We start from the raw sequence: 23085 nt of genomic DNA on the forward strand, positions 1-23085 counted from the left end.
ACTGATAGGCCTGCTGGGACTGGATGGTTTGGATTGCTTACCAGAATCCTCCGAACGTGCCGGGAACTTTTTTGTGGAAAGTTTGGCTGTTGCTTTTAAGCTTTATCAGCATCACCTTCATACCGCCAGAATCTGTTTCTTTCCTTTCGCTCTGCTGCTCCAGACAAGTTGCAGCGACTCTGGGAGGGATGCAAGCCTCATGGGGAGGGTCAAGTTCTAATAATTGAAGATTCAGATTGTTGGACTGTTTCATGGTATGAATTTAGTGGCTACATCGAGAATCTACGGAACTTGTAGTATCAGTTTCAATATTCCTTGTTTCCCGCTGTCGCTCTTATTAGGTTGTACCTGCACTTGAAATGTGGATATATTGTTTCCATAACATTCATTAATCATAATAAAAACATCCTCAAGTTTTTCATGTTCTGTAATCATAACGGAACTTTTCTGTAATCATAACGTATTCTAAGAGCACACTAGCATATCAAAGTGTTATTCAAATTCATGCGAAGTAAAAAGGTCATCAAATAAAAAGTTAATTACAAAGAAAGTTACATTTTGTAGACCCCACCAGCAATGACTTACTCTTCGCCGTGAACAAATCTTAGCCCTGGGGTGACGTTTCCTTAATAAGAGACCAAATACGCCCCCTGGGAACATCATGAAGCAACTTGTCCTCTTTGTAGTGATTCACCACTAAATAGTTCTAACCAGAAGTCAAGAGGACCTGTCTTGCGTTGGAATTACGTTGCCTAAAGCAACACGGAGCTCAATCTGGTTTTCCCACAGTTCAAAAACGACATCAGCAATCACTCGACATGATTTTGGATGTAACCCTTCAAAGAGACAAGACCCCTGTAATCAGATAACGTTTGAGTCAATGGCAACCAAGTTCATTACATACCCCAAGTCTGACAAGCGTGGAGTTCCGAGGCATTGATTTAATCTGTTTGTGAGCAACATTACGCACAACTTAACCAATTTCTGTTGAAATTACCACGTAGGCTGATGGTGCAACGCTGGACAAAATTTCCATATAAGATTTTTGAATTTTTTATGGAGTCATACGGAAGAATAACCCCTGCACATATTCTTCGTCATACTGTCCATGAATGTAGGGGGCAATCTATCAAACCTGCACACTTTTACGCGTCATAGGAGGAACTTGTTCTCTCTTTTTGTCATTTGAGTCAGAATTCAATACAAATAGTCCCTATTCTGTCATGCTCCATTCTGACTAATAGGGAAAAAAAAGTCCCTAACTGTCTTCCTGTTTTCTTTTGTGTTTCAATCACAAAGACCACAAGACCATATTTTTTTTAAAAAAAAAATTTAATGTTATGGCTCCCTTGTGAAATCATCCTCCATGAGATAAGATTTGGTTAGACTTAATTGATGAAATGGTGGGGAAATTGGCTGGTTACGACTTCAAAAGACGGTGTATAATAATGAAAAATCTGCATTCTCAATAAGCCAAATGACAGCTAAAGTTACTTACAAAAATTAAGAACAGCAACATTGTATTACCCAAGAGAAGATACACAAGATGCCACGAATAACACGAAAATGCAAGTAGTTGACTAAAAAGGTTTGCTATGGTCTATAGATACCACAAGATGGTGCCTAAGTACTACTTGGAAAAGTAAAACTCCTCAACTCACTTCAACATAATTCCTTGGTACCAGAATGCCACAAAATGGCTAGGTGATTTCTGTCAGCGAATAATGTAGGTTAGATTTTTAAAAAAAGAAAAAAAAAGTTATTGAATTATTGCACAGAAGAATAACCTCCTCTGTGATTTTCCATGAAGCTTACCGGTACCTTGCACATAAACAAATGAACAAACAAACAAACAAACAAACTTGTTGTTATTTGAATTACAATGTGACCATTCCCTCTAGCCAAAAATGCTAATTGGTAGCCCTCTTGTCTCGTAAATGTTCTGCACGCTAGCTAGCATGCAAACAAAGGCAGACAAACAGCTAACACAATTTTGTTCACTTTTCGAACAGTTCACCATTGGCCTTCCACATTTTTGTCCGGTAGATCACTAAATTCTTGCGCCATGTTGTTTTTGTGAAAGACGTCAAGTACAGACACTGGAAAGTGGAATGAATACGCATTTGAAAGGTTGGATTGTGTCATGGGGTTGTTTTTGCCAAACCTGTGACGTCTGTCTGTTTTTCATGTGGAGGCAGTGAAAGATCAAACCCTCTTTTGTTCACCTGAAGTAACGTGTTCCACCGAATATGCGTTTGTGGTTCGTATTACGATTGTGACCACCTGCTTTTAGAAAGCTAGCGCAGGTGAGGCGCCGTTACACTCACAGCACCTTATTATCCTCGCAAAGGGGCTTTCCAGAGCATTGAGCTTTAAAAAGGACTGAGGTTAAGTTTTTTTTTTGTTTGTTTTGACAGAACATGGTAGTATATTCTGTTGTAAAATAGACTTATAAATAGCCATTTGTAGTAGCAGTAGCAGCAATAGCAGTAGCAGTAGTAGCATGGCTAACTGTTACCTAAACTAGTAATCAGAGGTGTACAAAGGACAAAAAGAAATGATTAACTTTTTTTTAACTTGAATTCAATTTCAATTTAATCCAATCAGAAGCGGGAAACTAGGCTCAAATCAGGCCCATTTTTTTATTACTATTTTTACTTTGCTATGTTAGCATAAAATGAATGGTCACTCTTTACTAGGCAGCCTTTATAACTGTGCCTCCCCAACAAAACAAAAGGTAAAAAAAACAAGACATCAACATGTCCTGGGAACTTCACGTCACTATAATAATCATAAGCATTTCAACAAGTGCCACTCTTGGTTTTGTATCCATATTTTTCATGTCACTTTTATGTCCATCACTGGCCAATTTAAACATGGTGGTCACAGTGTTTGTTTAGAGCAGTACAAATCCATCCCAATAAAATGTATTCTTTAGTCTGGCCTAGTGGAGTGTTGGCACGCAAGCACCAGTTTTCCTGCTCGGAATTTAATGTGTGGTTGAAAATAGAAACGTGAAGTAGTGGTGCTAATGGGCTGCCATGCTGAATTTGGAACAAAATGGTGGGAAACGTAAAGTGTAGAAATTGAAAAGTCTATCAGTCAGTCTTTGCCCATTGACAGACACTATTCCTATAACATGTAATTAGCAAATAGTAGCATTTAGCATTTCTAATTTTATGGAATACATACTGTATATAATAAATGTGATTCTTATGACCTATAACATTTACACATTAATGGCGTCGTAAGAAGGCTAGCAAGCTTCAAATTCTGTTGTATGCTGCAGTCTTTTGTAGTCTTTGTCTTCATCCGGTATGTTAGACCAAATATAGATAAAAAGACAAAAAAAAAGGCCGGAGCCGCTGGTTCATGATTGGACGTCTCAGTCTGGGGGCAAATTGTTTACACCTTGAGTCACCACTCAACCGGTTGGGTCCTGTTGAAGTACTCTTGACTTTGACAAAGATGTCAGCCAGATCAGGGGGCTTCTTCACTGGTTACTCACCTAGGTCAAGGCCATCTGCCTAGGGGTGGGAGGGGCGACAAAAGAGAGACAAAACACATGCTGGGAGACTGATTGGCAGGGGTAAAAAAACAGCAGGAGATGAAGGTTGAAGGGGGAAGCGTCTCAACTTACGGGTTCCGTTACATTGATGTAAAAGCACAATAGGCTCGATATAAAACCCCAGTGCATGAAAAGTTCAGAAGGTTGCATGTCAACACATAACCTTGAGCCCTACAGTGACGTCTCAAGATGCTGCCAAAACCCCCATCTGAAAAAAAATATATATATACAATGCCTCTTGTAAAAATGAGGAATCACAAATGACCTCACCTTTAAATGCAGACTGACATTAAATGTGACAAAGCCTCAAATGATAATATACAAAATTTGCAGGCACGTGCCTCCTTTTGTGAAATAGGAAATGAAATGGGGACTGATTACAGACAATGTGCAAACTGCAAACTGTTATTTTGTCCTGCTCGCTACAGTAGGTAACCAGGCAATGAAACGTGGGGAAAGTACGCCACCTGCTGCCCAATGCTCCATCAGCACTTCTTGATTTGTTATGCCAACTGGAATTTAATTTTAAAAGGGGAAACTTTACCTGACATTTACGACTGCTTATTCAGCAACCCTCATTGATTAGCTGTCTGACCTATTTCTATTTTTAACTTTATTTTATTATGCAGTCAGGAGCTCATTAAGTCTGCACGGCACTTGATGTATTAATTGCTTGTTTTCCTTGAGCTGAAAGAAATTCCGTGGGGGATATCAAAAAAGCTTAATTATATACAAAATAAACATCCATGCAGCACTTGTTTTTGCTACCAGGTTTTACGAGTTGAACTCAAATATTGTTCGCAAATCTGTCTAAATGTGTTAGTGAGCACTTTTACTTTGCCGAGATAATCTATGCATCAATTTTGGAAGTTGTTACTGTTATGCCATATGTTAGCCCAATAAGATGATTTCCAAAGTCATTCTATCTCACAATTATTGCAGTATTTGATCCATTTGATGATGATGTTCCATGTTGTTTCCTATATTTAAAGCCTTTTAAAACTCCTGACTGATACCTGAAAAATAAGATCTCTTTCATGCTGTGGAAGCTCTTCGTGGATAATGGATTGTGCTTTAATATGTGACTACCAAAACGTCAGGAAACGACGCCTAGAACATCCGAACTTCATTTGGGGTTTATCAGAGGCACTTTAAATGGTGGCAGGTTTGTGCAGCAGAAACCCATACATGAGTTTGAATGTGATTTTTATTCTGAAAACACATCTCTAGTTACAAGACGGTCGATCTGCAACCTGCTCTAAAATTACTTGTTACATACCTCTTTTTGTGAAGAAAAAAAAATGCTGATTACAGATGTTGTGCTATTAGGATTTCATTCTAATGACGTCATAGCCATAATTACTGCAGTAGGCTACCACGCTAATTACATGATAATGCCACGTCACAGCGTGACAAATCACAGCGTGATTGGTCAACTGCTGGTCAGATGATATATGAACGCCATCTTGCTACCCTGTTGAAGCCGAGTTGGCCAAACTCTCTCTATATACGGCTCTGTGCAACGTGAGGTGAAGCCGCCACCTGCTGGCCAATCCTCAACTCGTTCAGGTATAAAAACTGCTTGTTTTCAGCAACCATCATTGATTGGATGCGTGGCCAATTTCTAATGTAACCTTTACTTTATCATGCAGTCAGGACCTCATTAAATGTGTGCATTATTTGATGTGTTGTTAGCTTGTTTTGCTCGAGCTAAAAGAAAGTCCCTGGAGGACATTGAAAGAGCTCAATTATGCACTGAATAACTTCAAGGAATGATCGATGCAGTGAGAGGGTAGGTTGAATCTTAAGAAGGCAAATCTTTTGGAACAAAATTCAAAACCCATACTTCAAAACTGTCAAGCACACGTGCATACCTAGAAGTCTAACTAGAGCAATTAAATTAAATATTACGCAGACAAAAAAACAATTACAACTGACAACCACATCAACAACATTAAAATTCATTATTTAATGGTGCAGTGTTCAAATATTCTGACAACATTGGTCACTAATGTGAAGATTCATTTCTTGTAAGATGTTTTCCCCTTGACATCAAGTAGGACAAATATGCTCTGGTGAACAAATATGGTGAAGAAGTCGAGCTTCGATGGGAAACAAAGGTTGACATTTGCTTTGTAATCATTGCAGGCAATAAATCTTTGCTTTACACACAAACGTAATATTATGTACAGGGCAAAAAAAAAATGCTGGTTTTAGCTAAAATGTGGTACAGCCAGTGCTGTGCTACTGTGCCAACTGAATCTGCCTAGTGCCTTCAGAATCACTAGTGCTAGCCACTAGTTTAACTGAAACTATATTAGCCATCCTCTAATTGGTTGGCCAGAGTAAGCTAAGTTTGATATCTGCACACATTAATAAGCGTATACATTTACTAAGCAGTATCTATGGTATGATATTCATTTGTTCATTCTCTGAGCAACTTATGCATAGGCCTATAACAATTCCAAACATCCGGGCATTTCTGATATTTGTGAAAACAAACAGTGTATTATATTGCTTTTGCCTGTGACTAGCGTACAAACCAGGCAGACTGTTACCGTAGTCAAAAGACATTTCATCACATTTTGAAATTAAAATAATCCTTACGAATCAATTTACAACAATCTAAAGCCCAACGCTTTTCAGTGAGCGGAGAGCGTCCTTTCACCGAGTAAGACTGCCATTTTTACTTGTGATGTATCATTGGAATTGTCCATAATTTATTTCCTTTAAATGTATTATTGGCATTTAGTATTTTTGTCATTATTAGATCGATAATTATTGTGAAGTTGATCTGCCTCAGATCTTTCTTTACACGTGGCACAATTGCGTTCTGTTTATAGCATTTTGTGTAGGAGCCTTTTGATAGTGGTGGTATTACAGCCAAAACATTTCAGTCACTCGCTTTAACAATGCTTTCTTAAAATTATTATTAATTCTGAAAAACGGTTTCCACTTGACTTTAGAACCATGGAGAGCTCCCTCAAATTTATCCTCGTCATGGACAACGCCCCGGAAGTAGCCTCCTGCTTTTCCACTTCTTCATTCGCAACATAAAACGTAAAATAAACATTAGGATTCAAATGATGCGCGATGTACTTGAATAATCTTTGTTATTGATTATTTATTTATTATAAAAATAAAAATAAAAAATAAGCAGCAAAGAAAGTAAAAGTGCTATTTTCTGATTGGCTGAGTTTTCTAGTCAGGAGAGGTCGCGCCGGCCGGTTGTTACGCACACGCGTTAGCACGTTGCTTTGATTGATAGCTAGCTAAAATAAAGTCAAGCTAGTAAGTGACTTAAGTGTAACTACTAGAGTTACATTAATGACCTTTCTTCCGTTCTTTAGTTTGAAATATGTCAACGTAATATGCGTCTCTCTCTTTATTTATTTATTTAAAGAAGAAGAAAAACGGGGCGCCTGTCCCTTTAAGGGTTATGTAGCTGGGCTAGTCAATGTAGGACTAGCGACCGTGCGCGTTCCTGTCTGAGCTCCGGCTGCCATCCCCATCATGGCCTCGACACCGCCGCCGACTCCGCCGCAACCGAGGATGAAGCGACCAGCCAGCGGCCCTTCCCTTCCCGACGCGGAGACGGACGCGAAGCCGAAGCAGAGGCACCGGTAGAGGCGAGGCGAGCCGCGCCGGGGAGAGCCGCCTCACTCACAGCCAATGCCACCCCGGTCTCCCCCATGCCTTCGCTTAAAGCCAAGTACGGCTACTCGATAAAGAAGGGTACGAACCCGGGTGGTGTCAGAAACATGTCAACAAACAGGGATTATTCCGTTAATCTATCGGTGCAGCAAGTGCTGAGTCTTTGGGTGCAAGGGACGACGTTGCAGCACTTCACAGGTATGCAAAGGTGCCGTCCGTTATTCAGATGTGGACGCTGGAGTGTCACTCAAAGCGGAATAAAGCGTTGTAACGTGATATTTGTGCTCACATGCTGACCCACTACCACGCATTACTACCAGAGGGGAATGAATGACACCTCGAGTCAGGCAGCGGGATACATGAGAAATGTCATTGCTGGTTAATTTGTATTTTTGTGACGTGGGTGCACCCTTGTGTGAATTGAACGATGATGGATCCCTCCTTTGTCTAGCTTGCCATTAGCGAGAAGGATTTAAAAATCGATGCCTTTTTCAGTCGTCAGTGCTTTTGTGTGCTTTAATACAAATTCTGGTGTATTACTATCAAACAATGTCATGAGAAATTTCAAAACATAAAACTGGAAATGGTGAACATACTCTGGACAGTAGTAGGGATTAGAAAGTGTATTTATTTTTTAACTTTACCTGTACAAGTAGGTTTCATCAAATGTAATGAATTTCATATAAATCAAAATGAATATTTTTTCACTAAAGATTTACTAGCGATATACCGATTATCAGCACCGCTATTCAGCATTTTAGACTAACTTCGGCATCGACCTTGAAAAAACAAACAAAAAAACTATCCGACAGCTGTTAATAGATCATTTAAAACTATGTTAACTTGAAGGAACAATTAATTGAATTCTCAGTAAACTTTATAAGAGATGCTGCTGACCGTGGGAAGTCTATGCACCTTCTCTTTTTGTTTGAAATTAAAAAACTAAGATAACAAAATGAAAATAGAAAAAACATTATTTTGACATTTTGGAAAACTTTATTTACTGTAGAAAACATTTTTTTAAGACTCCTTGAACTTTTTGTTAACATTTTAAAAATATTGTCTAAGATAAAAAAACAAAAACTTCTGAAAAGTTGCTCAATAAATATATTTTTTAAAACGTTTTGACCAATTTAAGAGTTGTAGATTGTATTTTTTTATTATTTTTTTTGGCATCAATATTTCCCTTTTTAGTGAAGGTAAATATCAGCCTCATTGACTACTAATAATCGGTATCAGCCCTGAAAAAGTATTTAGTCTATCTTTAATATTTCCACTTTCAGGTTCACAACGGAACATTTTATGAGACTTTTATGGTTTAGGTTTTAAGAGGTCAAATCTGAAATCTGTATACAAACATACTTTACATTATTTTACATTACTTTCTACAGAACTTGTCCTCACAGGGGTTGTGCCTGAGCTCGAGCCAATCATAGCGGACGTATTTTGTATTTTCTGTTTTTCAATTAAACTAACATAACAAGAATGTTTTTCCAATTTGGGATTAAGGCGTAATATGTGTAACATGATATTTGTGCTCGCATGGTTACAGTCAAGCACATATGACTACTATAGGTAAATTAATGATTTCTCAAGTCACTGGGTTTCGTGACATGGGTGCGCACACTGTGTGAACTAAACGATGTGTATCTGCCTTTGTCTAGCTTGCCACCCGTGAGAATGAAAAATCGATTTCTTTGTGAAATCTGATACACGTTAATAGCCATGTAGTGGAAGAGTATTTATTTGTTCTTCCTGTCACTATATGTTGCTTAGACAAGCAGATACAATATGTAAAGTCAACTTAAATAGTTTACAGCACACTATTGTGCCATGACACATTGGTTGGGAATCACCAGATTTTACAATATGAAAACAAAACTGGGAAATGTACAGGTATTAGTTTGAGCATTTGCTTGCTTACAAATTGTATTCAGGAAATGAGGATTATTCTATCATAAACAATTCAGCAAACTTCTCTGAGCAGAAAATGAAAAGACAGAGTCACCGAACATGTAGTCATTTCCGATTGCGATTGAGCCGCTCGCTTTGCATCCTGCGTGTTGAGCAACGTGTCGGACACGAGCGAAAAAGAGGTAGTTGGTGGCGCTGAGTCAGCAGAAAGCTTGAGCGCATGCAGAGCCGCGTGGAAGCCGAGGCGCAGCGTAGAGAGCGGCAATGAGAAGGCTGTAGAATACTGCCACCCGATCTGCCGCCATGCCGAGCCAACCAGGTGAAAAATGACCTACTGAGACATGAAATGGGGTCACAGGGAGAATGCGTGTGCAGGAAAACGGCAGCAATGCACTCACTGGTACACCTGCGCAATGTAATAAGATCCAATACAAGAGATAGAGGCCTTTACTAAGATAACAGTTTTGTGTTGATAGCTTCTGACAGCTCTTCGAGTGGATGTCCTCATGTATTTGTGTACTTACTGATAAGTGGTATAACTATAGTCCACATCTTGAGTCACTTTGCTTTTTTATGTTATGTACTGTATAAATACACAATTGCTACTTTTGCACTTTTATTGAGCATCTTTTTACCTTAACTATGACTGGTATGAATAATCAACATAATCAAAGTCTTGCAAAAATATTGTTTGGTGTGATAGTATTCCTGTCTTTGGTTCAACCCATCCACCAAAATGATAGAATAAATAGCCGTTCTGGAATAAAATATGTAACACATCCAGAAAGGGTGTGGTGCTTATGCCTGATTCATTTTAGTTCAATAGTAGGAAAAAATTAATAATAAAATTGACCAAAACCACGTCTGTTACGGGAGGAATCCGTAATATGAGACGGGCAGAAAGTTACCATTTTTGGGTGCTTTCCTTGGAACTACTTTGAGGAAAGGGTCGTTCCATGCCATGTCACCCCAGGGTTTATTCTGTGTACAAAATTCAGAGGCGGCCACCTCCAGCCTGAGCTACTGATATTGCTCAACAGAGCACTCCAGCTGTGTTGATTGAGCTTGGCAGGAACGCATTTTAATTGCAGTCCATTATGGAGGTTTTATATCAACAGCAGACCGGAAAGACCAAAAAAGAAACTGATCATGGAGAAACCGTTGCGCACGCTCATTTCCTGGTTGCAAGGCAGAGGTGGCGCGCTCCAGCCATCGACAAAGTCATAAAAACACAGTATATACAATAAATATAATAGTGTTTTACAACAACGCTGAACTATATTTACAATTTAATTAGGGATGCACCGAAATGAAAATGTTTGTCTGAAACCGAAAACCGAAACGCCGGAAAAAAAATTGGGCCAGTTTTTTACTATCATTGCATTTCTTCTTTTCCTTTTGGCTTTTCCTATCAGGGGTCGCCACAGTGAATCAGTTGCCTCCATCTAACCCTGTCCTCTGCATCCTCTGCTCTCACACCAAATACCTTCATGTCCTCTTTAACTACATCCATAAACCTCCTCTTTGGTCTTCCTCTAGACCTCCTGCCTGGCATTTGGAAACTCATTATCTCTCCTCTGGACATGTCCAAACCCATCCATCCTTCCATTTTCTTAACCACTTGTCCTCACAAGGGTTGCAGGGGGCTGCTGGAGCCTATCCCAGCTGGCTTCGGGCAGTAGGCGGGGTACACCCTCAACTGGTTGTCAGCCAATTGCAACATGTCTAAACCATCTCAGTCTATCATTGCATTTATTATAATTAATTAAAATTATAATATTTATTTAGCACTGGCATAAAAAAAAGCACAATATAAATTGAAATGTGCCCACACCGCAGACATGTAGGCGGACACTCACTCCCGTGTTTGGTGTTTAATTCAAACAGACACTTGCTTGTAGCATTATTTTTGTGTGTGTGTGTGCTTGCGTTGTGTTGTACCACAACATCCTCTTTCGGCTATATCTTTTCGGCTTGAATGTTATTTCGGTGGCCGAAGATTCGGTGCATCACAAAATGTAATATGTACTAGTGGATGATTTTTTAAAAATGATTGTAGTTAAAAAATGGCAAAAATTAATGACAACTTTGTCTCAAATTTCTAGTCCCTGATCGTAAAATGGCTGCAGGAGGGCGGCCGATAATGGTATAGGTCACCGCCACGAGTATCGATACCTTAAAATAAGACTGGTATTGCCACCAATACCGATACCTGGTCTCGGTAGTCACCCATCATAGTCAGAGTGATACCACCTCTGCCTCAATTTTAACCAGGAAAAACCCTGCATCTGAAAAATTTAATCAAGCAGATCTTGATTTTAATAAAACTTTTTTTTTTTTATCAGGAGAGCTCAGTATTGTTCATTCGATTTGACATCATCATTGCTCTCCTTTTTAAAAAAAATAAAAAAAAAATAAAAAATAAATAAAAAAGTTTTTTTTTCTTTCTTTTTTCTTTTTTCTTTTTCTTTTTTTAAATATATATACATATATATACACATATACATATATATATATATATATATATATATATTTTTTTTTTTGTATGTGGGTGAGCATCGGCGTGTGCGTGCGTGCGTGTGTGTATTCATCAGTTCAAAGCCCATTAAAAAAAAAATCCCATACTAATAATATAATATAATAATAAATTGCCAAATGCAGAAACATCAATGTAAGTTATCACGATGTGATGGCTCTCGCTAACAGACAGAATTAAGTAACCAGAATTAGGTTAAAAAATTCTATATACGTAGACCATGTTTCTATAAATTTTGATATTTGGTTTTTATTTGAGGCAGATATTTTTTCCATTAAAATGTGATTTATGAGGAGGCTAGACCATTGGTCGATATTCAGAGTTTGTTTATTTTTCCAGTTAACAAGAATTGTTTTTTTTAGCGATAGTAAGTGCTACAAGTGTAGATTGAAATTGTTTATGTGGTAAGTCAGTTGTTGTTAGGTCCCCTAGCAAACACAAGTTTGGAGATAAAGGTATCCTACAGTCCAAAATAGCGGAAAGTTTTTCTAAGACATCCAGTCCAGAAATACATAACCGGAGTACATAACCATAAAGCATGAACATAAGTGTCTGTAGTGTTTTGTAAACATTGGAGACAAATGTCGGAGTCTGAGAGTCCCATTTTCTTCATCATATATTGAGTAATTTATGTTCTGTGAATAATTTTATATTGGATAAGTTGTAAATTTGTGTGTTTTGTCATTTTAAATGCGTTTTCACAAACTTGAATCCAAAAGTCAGATTCCGGTGCTATAGACAAGTCTGTCTCCCATTTCGAGATGGGTAAAGACATTTTATCAGTATATGAAAGTAACTTATATATTTTTGAAAGTTTTTTTTTTGTTGTCGGAGAAAGCTTGTTAATATCTTTAGCTAAAACAGGCGGTTGGAGCGTACCCCGAAGTGTTGGAATTTTTTTCTTTATCATATTTTTAACTTGTAGATAATGTAAAAAATTTCCGTTTTTTATATTGTATTTTTGGAGCAAGGATGTATATGATATAAACATATTATCTGAGAAGAGATGGTGGAGATGTGTAATTCCTTTCTGCTCCCACACACCTAAATAAAACGGTTGGTTGTTAAGTTGAAAGTCGGGGTTATGCCATAGGGGAGAAAGTCCACAGGGCTTCACTTGGGCTTTTGTCAATTCTAATGCCTTCCACCAGGCAGTCACAGTGGCGGAAATCATTGGGTTTTTAAAACAATTATGACGCTTAATCGATGTTGTAATAAAGAGTAAATCTCGAAGTCTGAGGTTATTACAATCCTTTTTAATAAAACTTGGTGTACTTGTTGATAGTTATGGCACAACACAAAATCTAAAATTTGAAGTCAATCGGAGCAGGTGTTTTGGAGCTACGGCCCACCGAATTTGACTATTTTGGGCTAAAAGGAGCGTGGCCGGCCACCTTCTTTCGAATCCTTGTAGCTCAAGAACTATTGTGTCAGTCTTAACAATACAGGTATTGTTGGAAAGGGAACCAACAAGGATTCCAAATAATATGCAACCATTGGGAAGATTGGTGCATATTTTAGTGACCTTTTGACATTTTTGACTACTATCAACAAGTACAGCAGGTTTCATGAAAATCAAAATCTGCTTGGTTATACCCACTGGGTGATTTGGCATGGAATGACCTGTGCCATGCAGAATAAGTATCAAGTAGAACATGAAAATTGGGACTTATAAACTTGTGTATGAGATAGTGTCCTTATTTTTCAAATATATTTTTTGGGTTTTAATTTAAGCCATTGTGAACTTGTTGACCGTCGAGGTACAAGCAGGTGCGTTTCATCCAATACAGTTTAAAATATATTTTACTTGGATACAATAGTAAATGCATTTTGCGTGAATAGTATATTTGAAACTGTGATTAATAATGCTGTACTTGACATTTAGGTAACGCCCATTTTATACACAGATACCACTTAATTGTCATATCAGAGCTATAATATTATCTGCCTCGCCTTTTATACAGATCCCAACCCATCATTTTATGTGCGACAATGTCAACAACATATGAAGCACTTGTCAGATGATTTCTTTCAAAGCAACTGGGCGGGGGGGGAGTGTGAAATTTCACACACCTGGATTACACACTCCAAAAGCAGAATATCTGCCCCATACACATCCTTGAAAAATAATTGACTTTGTGCTCATTAATTCACCTGAAACCTGTTAAAAATCCCATAGCCTTCACCTTAACCGGATACTTCAGAGTCGTGAAGTTGTCAGGAGACCAGAGGAAGGATCAAAGAACATACAGATGAAACAAAGTGAATTCCAGCAGCAACCAGACAAAGAATCTTTCGCCAACCCGAGAAACATCTACATTTCAACAAATTTGGGGGACCCCAAGAGACCAGAGGAAAGACTAAAGAAAGGAAGGAAGGATAGATGAAGCAGAGTGAGATCCACAAACACCAGAGTTTGCATTTCTCAAAGGGTGTATCCACCCATGGCTGGCCACGGGGAAGAGGCCAACAGCAGTCGAGGTGATTGTGGTCCTGCTCCGCCTATGGTTCCTCTCACTCTCAAAAAGAGCTCAGTGTAAATCCCGCCAGGCTTAATTGGGCGACAGATGCTCTGCCTGTGCAACCAGATCGAGTTGAGGGATCCCAATGGAGCATGACAGAATGTCTCTCTATGCATCTGATTTGTATTTGTATTTGTTCTCTCCGTCCCGTCTCGGACGTTGGCCTCCTCCCTGGCTGAGTGGTTGGCTTTAACAGCCACAGATTTAACAGCGCGTGCTGTCACACGGGACAAAAGAGCCACTGTGTATCTGTGCAGGCACATCTCTCGATCAATAAATAGACGCAAGCACTCAGGAAGTTAGGTTAAACGGATATAAAAAAAATTGCCCTTTGGGCTTGAGCTCTGGAACCCTAATTATTACCGTTGCTAATGCTTCTAAATTTAAATCTACTACTGCTTTTTTCCCCCTCTTTTTTTTTTTTACAGTGCAAAATGCTAATCATAAATCAAGAATGGCACAAAACAGCATTATTTTTTACAAGACCTCATTTTGTGCAATTTTTTTTCACAGAAATCAACTCACACAATATTTTAATTATATTGAGGTACTACGTTTGTCATACATATCATTTCAAATCCGCAAAGAAAAATATTAGGCAGTATAAAACTCAGTGTAAGTGCAACAAAGCTGCGTTTGCCTTCTAGTGGTGAATGGTGATATTACAACCCAGCAAAAGTGACACATTTATTTCAGAAGGCCTTTTAAAATTTGATGTGTTTTCTGTTTTGTTGACAGTGCATAGTGATCACAAAAATGCACTTTTTAACTTGTATTTTTTGTTTTTGCTTGACACTAACACTTTGAGATTTCTTTGAACATGTAAAGTGCATTACAAATGCAATTTATTCTTATTATGCAAATTATAGTCAATACATAGTTGCAGTTTGGCACTCGTAACTTAGTGTTTTTGTGTTGTTGTTTTTTCAATAATTTTGCAATATTTTCTTTTTTCCCCTGTGATTTTTTTAACCAATTTACAAAAACTGTATTTTCTAGCATTTTCTGGGGAATTTTCTGGGTTTGTAAAAAAGTAAACAAAAATCCCTCCACAATGTCATCTTTTTTGCGGGGGGAGTGAAAATGAATCAAAAAGCCACTCAGATTGTGGTCGGGTCCACCAGTTGCCCAACCAACCCTGTTCTCAAAAAACGAAACAAAACATGAATTTGCTCACTCAGCTGAAGTTTGATGAGACATCCCTCTGACTTCATGTAGTATTGCGAATCATCAGCAATGACTCAAATTTTGTTGACATTTTCCAGAAAATTTTGGCTGAGCTCATGGTAGTTCCATTTTGGCTATTGTACTTTTTGGACTCATGGCTAATCCTCCATGTTTTGTCTACCTCCCCTGCCAGAGATGTGGTACTGGGTGTTCCTCTGGTGTCTCTTCTCCTCACTGTTCGTCCACGGGGCGGTGGGGCTGCTCATGTTCGTCATGCTGCAGCGTCACAAGAGGGGTCGCCTCATCACCGTTGTGCTGGTCAGCGTGGGCTTCCTGGCCTCCCTCTCCGGAGGCGTCATCACCAGTAAGTTGTTGTTTCATGTATTGTTTTCTGTGCTTGTTCATCTTTTTTTGTTTTTTGTTTTTGTATGAGCTCAGCAGTGTTCAGCCTGGTGATGACAGCTTCGGGTATTTGCCTGCTTAGGTCAGCTACAGGTGGAGCTGACAAGGACAGAAGCAGCTGTTTGTGATTGTAATTGAGTTTTTAGACAGCCCAAGCCTTTTTTGTGTGTGGGTGATTTAAAGCTTTAGAATGAATAAATCCACGCTTTTAGCTCATTACACGATCTGAGTTAAATGAAATTGTTAATATGTAGTCTGACATGACCTTTTATACAATCTAACGACTTTTGTGGTGTTATTGGAGACTCTGAGACTCCAGAGCGCAGGACTTTGACCATAAATGGCACTTGGTAATGCAGCCATTTTGTCACTCAGGCAGCAATTCATCATCTGTCAAATGCCATTTTTTAGAGCTGGGTATTGATTTTAATTCCGTCAATCGATTCTATTTTGATTCTCAAGAGTTTTTTTATTCGATTCGAGTCATTTAATCCGATATTGATTAATTATAGAACATGAACTCATTCACTGCCATTGACGGCTATAGATGTCAAAAATTAATTTGAAGTATTTCTATTAGTTTCACATTTTTCCGCACTTTTGTTAACAAGAGTATGAATACCTAGAATTTGTTGTTATTGTATTAGAACAGATATAAAATTTGTGATTAATCGTGAGTTAACTAGTGCAGTCATGCAGTCTGTTCTAAATGTACAAAAAATAATAATTCGAACCTTTCATACTGTTGTTAACAAAAATGGAAAAAAATGTTAAACTAATAGAAATAGTTCAAATTAATTTTTGACGTCTATTGCTGTCAATGGCAGTGAATGAGTTAATTCTTCTCAAATATCAAGGGCACACTTAAATTTATGTAAACAGTAAATTTCAAGAAAACGGTAAGATACTAAAAAATGTGGCCTTTAGAATTCTATTTTCTCTTGAATTTATGTGAAAAAGAGATTAATAGATCAATCGATATCTGGCTCGAAAAGGAAAATGAATTTGATATCAATTATTCGATTATTATTTCTTTTAACCCAGCTGTAGACATTTTCTCAATTAGTATGTTGATGTGGCGCATTCAGTAGCCATCTCACATGACACATATACTCCCCATGTCAACGATTTAGCTGAGCAAGCTAGCACTTAAATTGACCTCATTAACACACTTTAATTTGACCATAAGTTTACTATCGTTGTCATAGTTTGTAATAGTATTGTAGTGCACGTCCACTGAAAAGTTACCATATTACGATATCTTTTATTTGCTATTCCCGTTCAGCTAAATCTAATAGTAGTTGTTCACCGATCGAATCACTCCCTGTCGCTGATTCAAGCTCGTCTCCTAAAATAGACAAGACAATATATTATTAATGTTTCGCAATAAGGAAGCGCTGACCATTGACTGTCTGCACCCTCACTTACCCTCGATGTGCACATACATACATTAAGCAGAACATCAAATAGAAAAAGTTCGCAAAGTAGAGGTTGCGTATGCATAACAGCAGGCTGGATCCCCCCTAAAGGTTCACCCTATTTCGGATGTTCTTTTCGTGATGAGTAGACGGCAGACAAATCTCCCAATTGCAACTTCTTGGCCAGAATTCCAGAAGGGACAACATATGTTTGGCACAAACACAACACACACTTTACAGTGAAGCATGGTGTTAGCAGCATTATGCTTCAGGGCTGTTTTTGTTCAGCTGAATTTGGGCATTAGTCGTCAAGCTGGAGGGCGTTATGAGCAGTCAGTTACAAATACCCGTCTGTAAACACAAAATCTTCAGGGTTCAGCAAGGAAGCAAAAAATGTCAGTAAAAAGCCTACTAAAACATCTGAACTTTATTTGGGGATCATTAGAAGTACTTTAAATGGTAGGTGTGTGCGGAATGTTAATTCTGAACACAGATATGAGGGTGTGCACACTTATGCAACCACATTATCACAATTATTTTTCGCTCCCCTTATGTTTTTTTTTTAATTGAGTTACATATTATGTGTCACACAATGAAAATATTTTGATATGTTTTACATCACCAAACCTGGAATTTGAACAGGGGTGTGTAGACTTTTATTTTTTTTTTATCCACTGTCTGTTCCCTTGAAGTGATTTTTAGGCAACAAAGTCATTGAGCTTGTATCAACAGGACCTCCAATCGTCAGAATTTCCAACAAACAATTGACTAAGGCGATTTTGCTCGAAAAGAAAAATTTATTTGATAGCGACTATTCTATTTTTTATTCTTAAACGCAGCGCTACAATTGACTAATCGGTTCTGATCACCGTCTGCCACTATCTGTGTTTAATTGGTCCGTGCTTGCGGCATCTCTTCTTGCCATCAGGCGCAGCGATAGCGGGCGTGTACCGCGTGGCAGGAAAGGACATGGCACCGCTGGAGGCGCTGCTTCTCGGTGTCGGCCAGACCAGCCTCTCCGTCGTCATAGCCTTCTCACGCATCCTGGCCACGCTATGAAATGAAGGTAATCCTCGAAGGACACAGACGTTAGGAATGGCAGCCAATCGGACACTCAAAATGGTGTCTGGACTTTTGGGACTGGGTCCAAAAGTCTCCAATCTGTTACTGCCACAAATTGCAAATTCAGAGGGAACTCAGTCGAGCGCAATGCAACGCCCGCCATCCTCATCTTCTGGACTGGAAGCCATTTTGAGGCTGTTTCCAGAGGTAACTTTTGTGCCAATCGTCTTCTCTGGGATGTCCCGCATGCCTTTAGGGGACACTGACCCTTGAAGGGTATTCCTATTTGGGATACATGGGAATTTTTTCAAGCATCAGAACTACTGTGGGTCTCTTTAGACTCTGCTTGAGAACAAAAGTTGAGCACCGATGACCCAAAAACTATCAGCTAACAGTATTAATAATCACACCAAGGTTGTTGGGTTTTTTTTGCCACAGTGCACAGATTGTCATTATCATTCCTTTTCCATACACAACTTCTATGCTGCATTATCCAATTGCAGCTATCAGGAAAGCAGAGATGGGAAAAGTACTGACATTCTCTACTTGAGTAAAAGTACAAGTACTTGAGTGAAGTGCAATTTCTGCAGAAATGCTGAAAGCTGAATGCTAAGCTGAATGCTTATGAAGAAAATTGAAAGATCAATTATGTGGAAAATGACAAAGTATGAATTGTAGTTGAAAGATAAATGAATAAAAAGAAGACTTGAACTGTAATCTGTTGAAGGTGGGATTGCTGCCCTAGAAGAATCTGTGGCATTGTATGCAATTGTAGTGAATGTTGAGGTATGAAGCTGAAAGCTTGCGTTGTTTTTGAATTTTGAATATACTGTAGAACAAAAAAAAACGTAATAATGACGAATGACATCAAAAGAAATGGATGTGAAATAATTTGACAATGATTAGTATTCAATATCGCATTTGTACTGCTTTTCAGCATTCACACAAAAACAACCTTTGTAAAAGTAAAAGTGCTCACTCAAATAATTACTCAAGTAAAAGTAAAAAAGTACAGGCTCAGGAAAGTACTAAGTACTGAGAAAAACTACTCAAGTACAGTAACAAAGTATTTGTACTTCTTTACTTCCCATCTGTGCAGAAAAGAGAGGTGTGAATTCAGCAAACATGAACAAGTGTCAGTGCCAAAAACTGCTTGACGATTGTCTGCTCTTCGTTTTCACAGTGCAGCCATTACTACGGGATTAATGCTCATTTCAATTATTTTTATTCTCAAGGTAAACTGTTAAGGTGACACAAATTGGATGAAATGGCTTTTGGCAGGATTTATTCGCATCCTCGAGCAATGGAAACAAAAAAGTTAGAAACTTTCTATGGCACGTCTCAAACTCTGGTCCTCGAAGGGCCAAAGTCCTGCATGTTTAAGATGTTTCTCTCCTCCAACACACCTGATTCAAATCATCAGCTCATCAGCAAACTGCATGAGCCTGATAATGATCCTGATCATTTGAATCAGGTGTGTTGGAGGAGGGAAACATATACAACAGGGGTCACAAATCCAGATCTAATGGGTCCCTATCCTGCATGTTTTAGATCAGGGGTGCCCAAGTCCGTTCCTCGCGAGCCCCTATTCAACCATGTATCCCTCCTCCAACACACTTGAATCAAATGATCAGCAAGCTTTGCAGAAGCCTGATAACGATCCAGATTTGACTTGAGCACCCATTTTAGATGTTCCCCTTCCTCCAACACACCTGATTCAGATGTTCAACTCATCAGCAAGGTTTTCAAAAGCCTGGTAATTTGAATCAGGTGTGATGGACGAGGTAAATATCTAAAACATGCAGGAATCCAGCCCTCGAGGACAGGAGTTTGACACCTGTGTTATGTGGGAATTAGTGGGAACCAACAATTTACAAAATTGAAGGTTGGTTAACAGAATATTTGCAGAATTCCACATCTTGGACATTTTTAATTTACCAGGCATTTTCTACCCCTTTACCACTCTGGATGCATTCATTTATTATTAAGTTTGACAGTCAGCTGCTAAAATTCAACCTGACTGAGAGTACCTAATTTGTTTGAGAGTCATAATTTTACGCTCCTTCTGCTGCTGTCCTCTCTAGTTTTTAGTGTCCTTTTAAAAACGTGTGCCCCTTAAGTTTGAAAGGTTTGATTTGTCAAATCCAAACAAGCTAGCTCATCACATGTGACTCCAGACCCATAGGGAGCAGTGTGATCCTACAGCACTGTCAAAGAAACAGGCTAACTTCCTTAGCATTAGCTGGAATGAGATAAAAAAAAAAATCCACATTTGAAGCCAAGCCAGCTGCACGGCTTCTTGCTGCGCTTCTTGACGAGAAAAAGTGGTTTCAAGGTAGATAACTCGACGCTAGCATTGTTCAGGCGATTTCAAATCGACTCTTTAAAGCGGAAGTCAACCTTAAAACATTTCTTAACAATAATATATTATATGTGACCCCACTAGTCTAAACATGACATTCTGATTAATATTACATTTGTGAAATCTATGAGTAATGAAGCGAAATCCAGCCTTTTTTTTTTTTTTTTAAATCCATTTCCGGCGGGCGGCCATTTTTGCTTTCGACTGAAGATGACATCACAGTCGCTCAGGGCTCAGGCAACGACCAATCACAGATCACCAGTTTTCTGAAGCTGAGCTGTGATTGGTTCTTACCTGAGACCTGAGCAACTGTTATATCATTATCACTCGACAGCAAGTGGCAAAATGGCCGCCTCCTGATTTTGCTGCTTAACTCGTATTCCACTAACACAATTTTAACCAAAATACTGTATTTAGACTAGTGGGGCTGCATAGAGCATATTAGTGATGGGAAAATGAAGCCTCATGAAGCACTTGTGATATTTTTTGACTCCTCTAGATGGCACTATTGGTTTAAAAAGGCAGTGGAAATGTAATACATTTTCATTGCACTAGCCTTTGTATTTGAACCAAGAGCACCATCTAGAGGAGTAAAAAAATAGTAAAAGTGCTTCATGAGGCTTCATGAGGCTTCATTTTCCCATCTCTAGAGCATATTATCCAGATTTTGGAGGGGTTGACTTCCCTTTTAACTTTGCCTTTTGCACTGAATTTACTCTTGCCTTGTTTTAGCGTGGTTTGACGATGCGACTGGGGCGTGGCACATTACAACGAAATGGGTTATAACATCCTTTTTTTTGGGACTGCTTGAAATACTTTCTTGAATGATTCTGTTTTAGCTCAAACAGGCGATACACCAGTTTTTGTCACTGGATTAAAAAAAAAATTATATATATATATATATATATATATATATATATATATATATATGGAAAGTTTTCTGGTTTTCTAATTAAGTGCATGCGGGCCCAAAATTCAAACAGCACATGGCGCCAAACCCAAAAGTAGGAAGTAGAAGGGTATTTATGCCAAAGTATCACTGATATACTAGCTTTATTTATCTTGTCTCAATTTAGTGATGTAACATTTTTTTTGAATGAGTTGCTGCTTCAAGATTGCTAGTAACATGCCATGACTGCTATGAATCGGTATTTTCAGGTTTTTGTGTGTGTGCCTTTCTCAAGGTAAACACCACATTTTCAGATACATGAGTTATGTAATTGACATGCTCACCTTCACTACCATTTTTGTACACAAGGGGGCATCAGCGCACTGAAAAAGAGCTGTGAAGCGTGGCGATGACAAATGATACATTTTCTCACTTATTGTTTGCCATGATTTAGAACTAGAATTGGAAAGCCACCCAAAATTCGCAATTCCCTCTTTTTCAGGGACCAATGTTGAGGGGTGTGTGCAAATTTTCTCATGATTATGATTTTTAAAGGTGCTGATGCTGTGTGTGTGATTACTACTAACAACAGTATACTTATATATATATATGCTGTGGTTTAGTCCTAAGAGGGTAATAGTGGTTTTAAAGGGTGCCCTAAAGCAATGTTTCTTAGCCTTTAATAAGTCAAGGGCAAGGCACATATTTTAGTACATTAGAAAAATCTCACTGTATACTACTACTACACAAATATGCCACAAAAAGTCTATTTACTGATATACTAATGATGATCTCGTTTTAGTGTGAACTTTTTAAATGCAAAGTTGCCATCTAGTGGCCACTACATGTCTCTGGCATAATAATAATAATAATCAATAATAATCAATGATGATAATGATAATGATTTTTGGACCAATTAACCCAACCAAATCAACTTGATGGTCTCTCGTGAGCACAGTGGTTGGGAAACATTGGAGGCTGCAGAGTTACATAACGTGTTTGTTTTTGTGGCAAAGGTGCGAGCCAAAGCTTTCATCCTGAGCTGGATGTAGAAGAGTGTGATGTTGACACATAGTTTTATGATAATAGCACACACATTGCATTCGCACTGTGCCATTAGCAAATAGCAGTTTTGAAACACAGTAGCAGTCGTGTGTTTGTGTGTACTGCAATATCTAAGGAGACACCCAGAAACAATAAATGGGCTGCCCGATGCCCATCTCTGTTATTCCCCTCTGTTTTACATCATGGTAGAAAATGCCACCCAGATGCCACATTAGCCCGTCCCCATGAGACGAGCACCCCTCATTGCCTGCCGTGATTGCATGTGCTAACGTGTGAATGGACTACGGACAACCTTAGCAAGAGATGATGTTGTCCAAAACCCAAAGTGTCACTTGTAGATAATGTATCATATGTTAATTTTTTTTTTTTTTAAGGTTTTGTACCAGCCAAACAGCTGATATTTATAACAATGGCTTATTTATGTACAAATTGTAAATACCAACTGTCAGTTGAAATAAAAATCTTTTTCGAATACAAAACAGTGTGGAGTGTTGTTTTATTTACCAGCCATACTCTCAAGTGTGCT

General features: G+C 38.5%; 1 protein-coding gene across 1 annotated transcript; it reads left to right on the forward strand.

The window, feature by feature from the left end:
- The first annotated feature begins 6796 nt into the window (after window positions 1-6796).
- tmem170b (transmembrane protein 170B) lies at window positions 6797-23038 on the forward strand. Its single transcript, XM_077548249.1, has 3 exons — window positions 6797-7420; window positions 15555-15725; window positions 18110-23038. The coding sequence occupies exons 1-3, from the start codon at window positions 7261-7263 to the stop codon at window positions 18238-18240; spliced, it is 462 nt and encodes a 153-aa protein (XP_077404375.1). The 5' UTR covers window positions 6797-7260; the 3' UTR covers window positions 18241-23038.
- Window positions 23039-23085: the final 47 nt, after the last annotated feature.

Source organism: Vanacampus margaritifer, chromosome 17, assembly GCF_051991255.1.
Source record: "Vanacampus margaritifer isolate UIUO_Vmar chromosome 17, RoL_Vmar_1.0, whole genome shotgun sequence".
NCBI classification, from domain to species: domain Eukaryota; kingdom Metazoa; phylum Chordata; class Actinopteri; order Syngnathiformes; family Syngnathidae; genus Vanacampus; species Vanacampus margaritifer.

Coding starts and splice junctions, on each gene's coding strand:
- tmem170b (XM_077548249.1), top strand. CDS start 7,261: ATGCCTTCGCTTAAAGCCAAGTACGGCTACTCGATAAAGAAGGGTACG. Junction 7,421..15,554: donor GACGTTGCAGCACTTCACAG/GTATGCAAAGGT, acceptor CTCCCCTGCCAG/AGATGTGGTACTGGGTGTTC. Junction 15,726..18,109: donor CTCCGGAGGCGTCATCACCA/GTAAGTTGTTGT, acceptor TCTTGCCATCAG/GCGCAGCGATAGCGGGCGTG.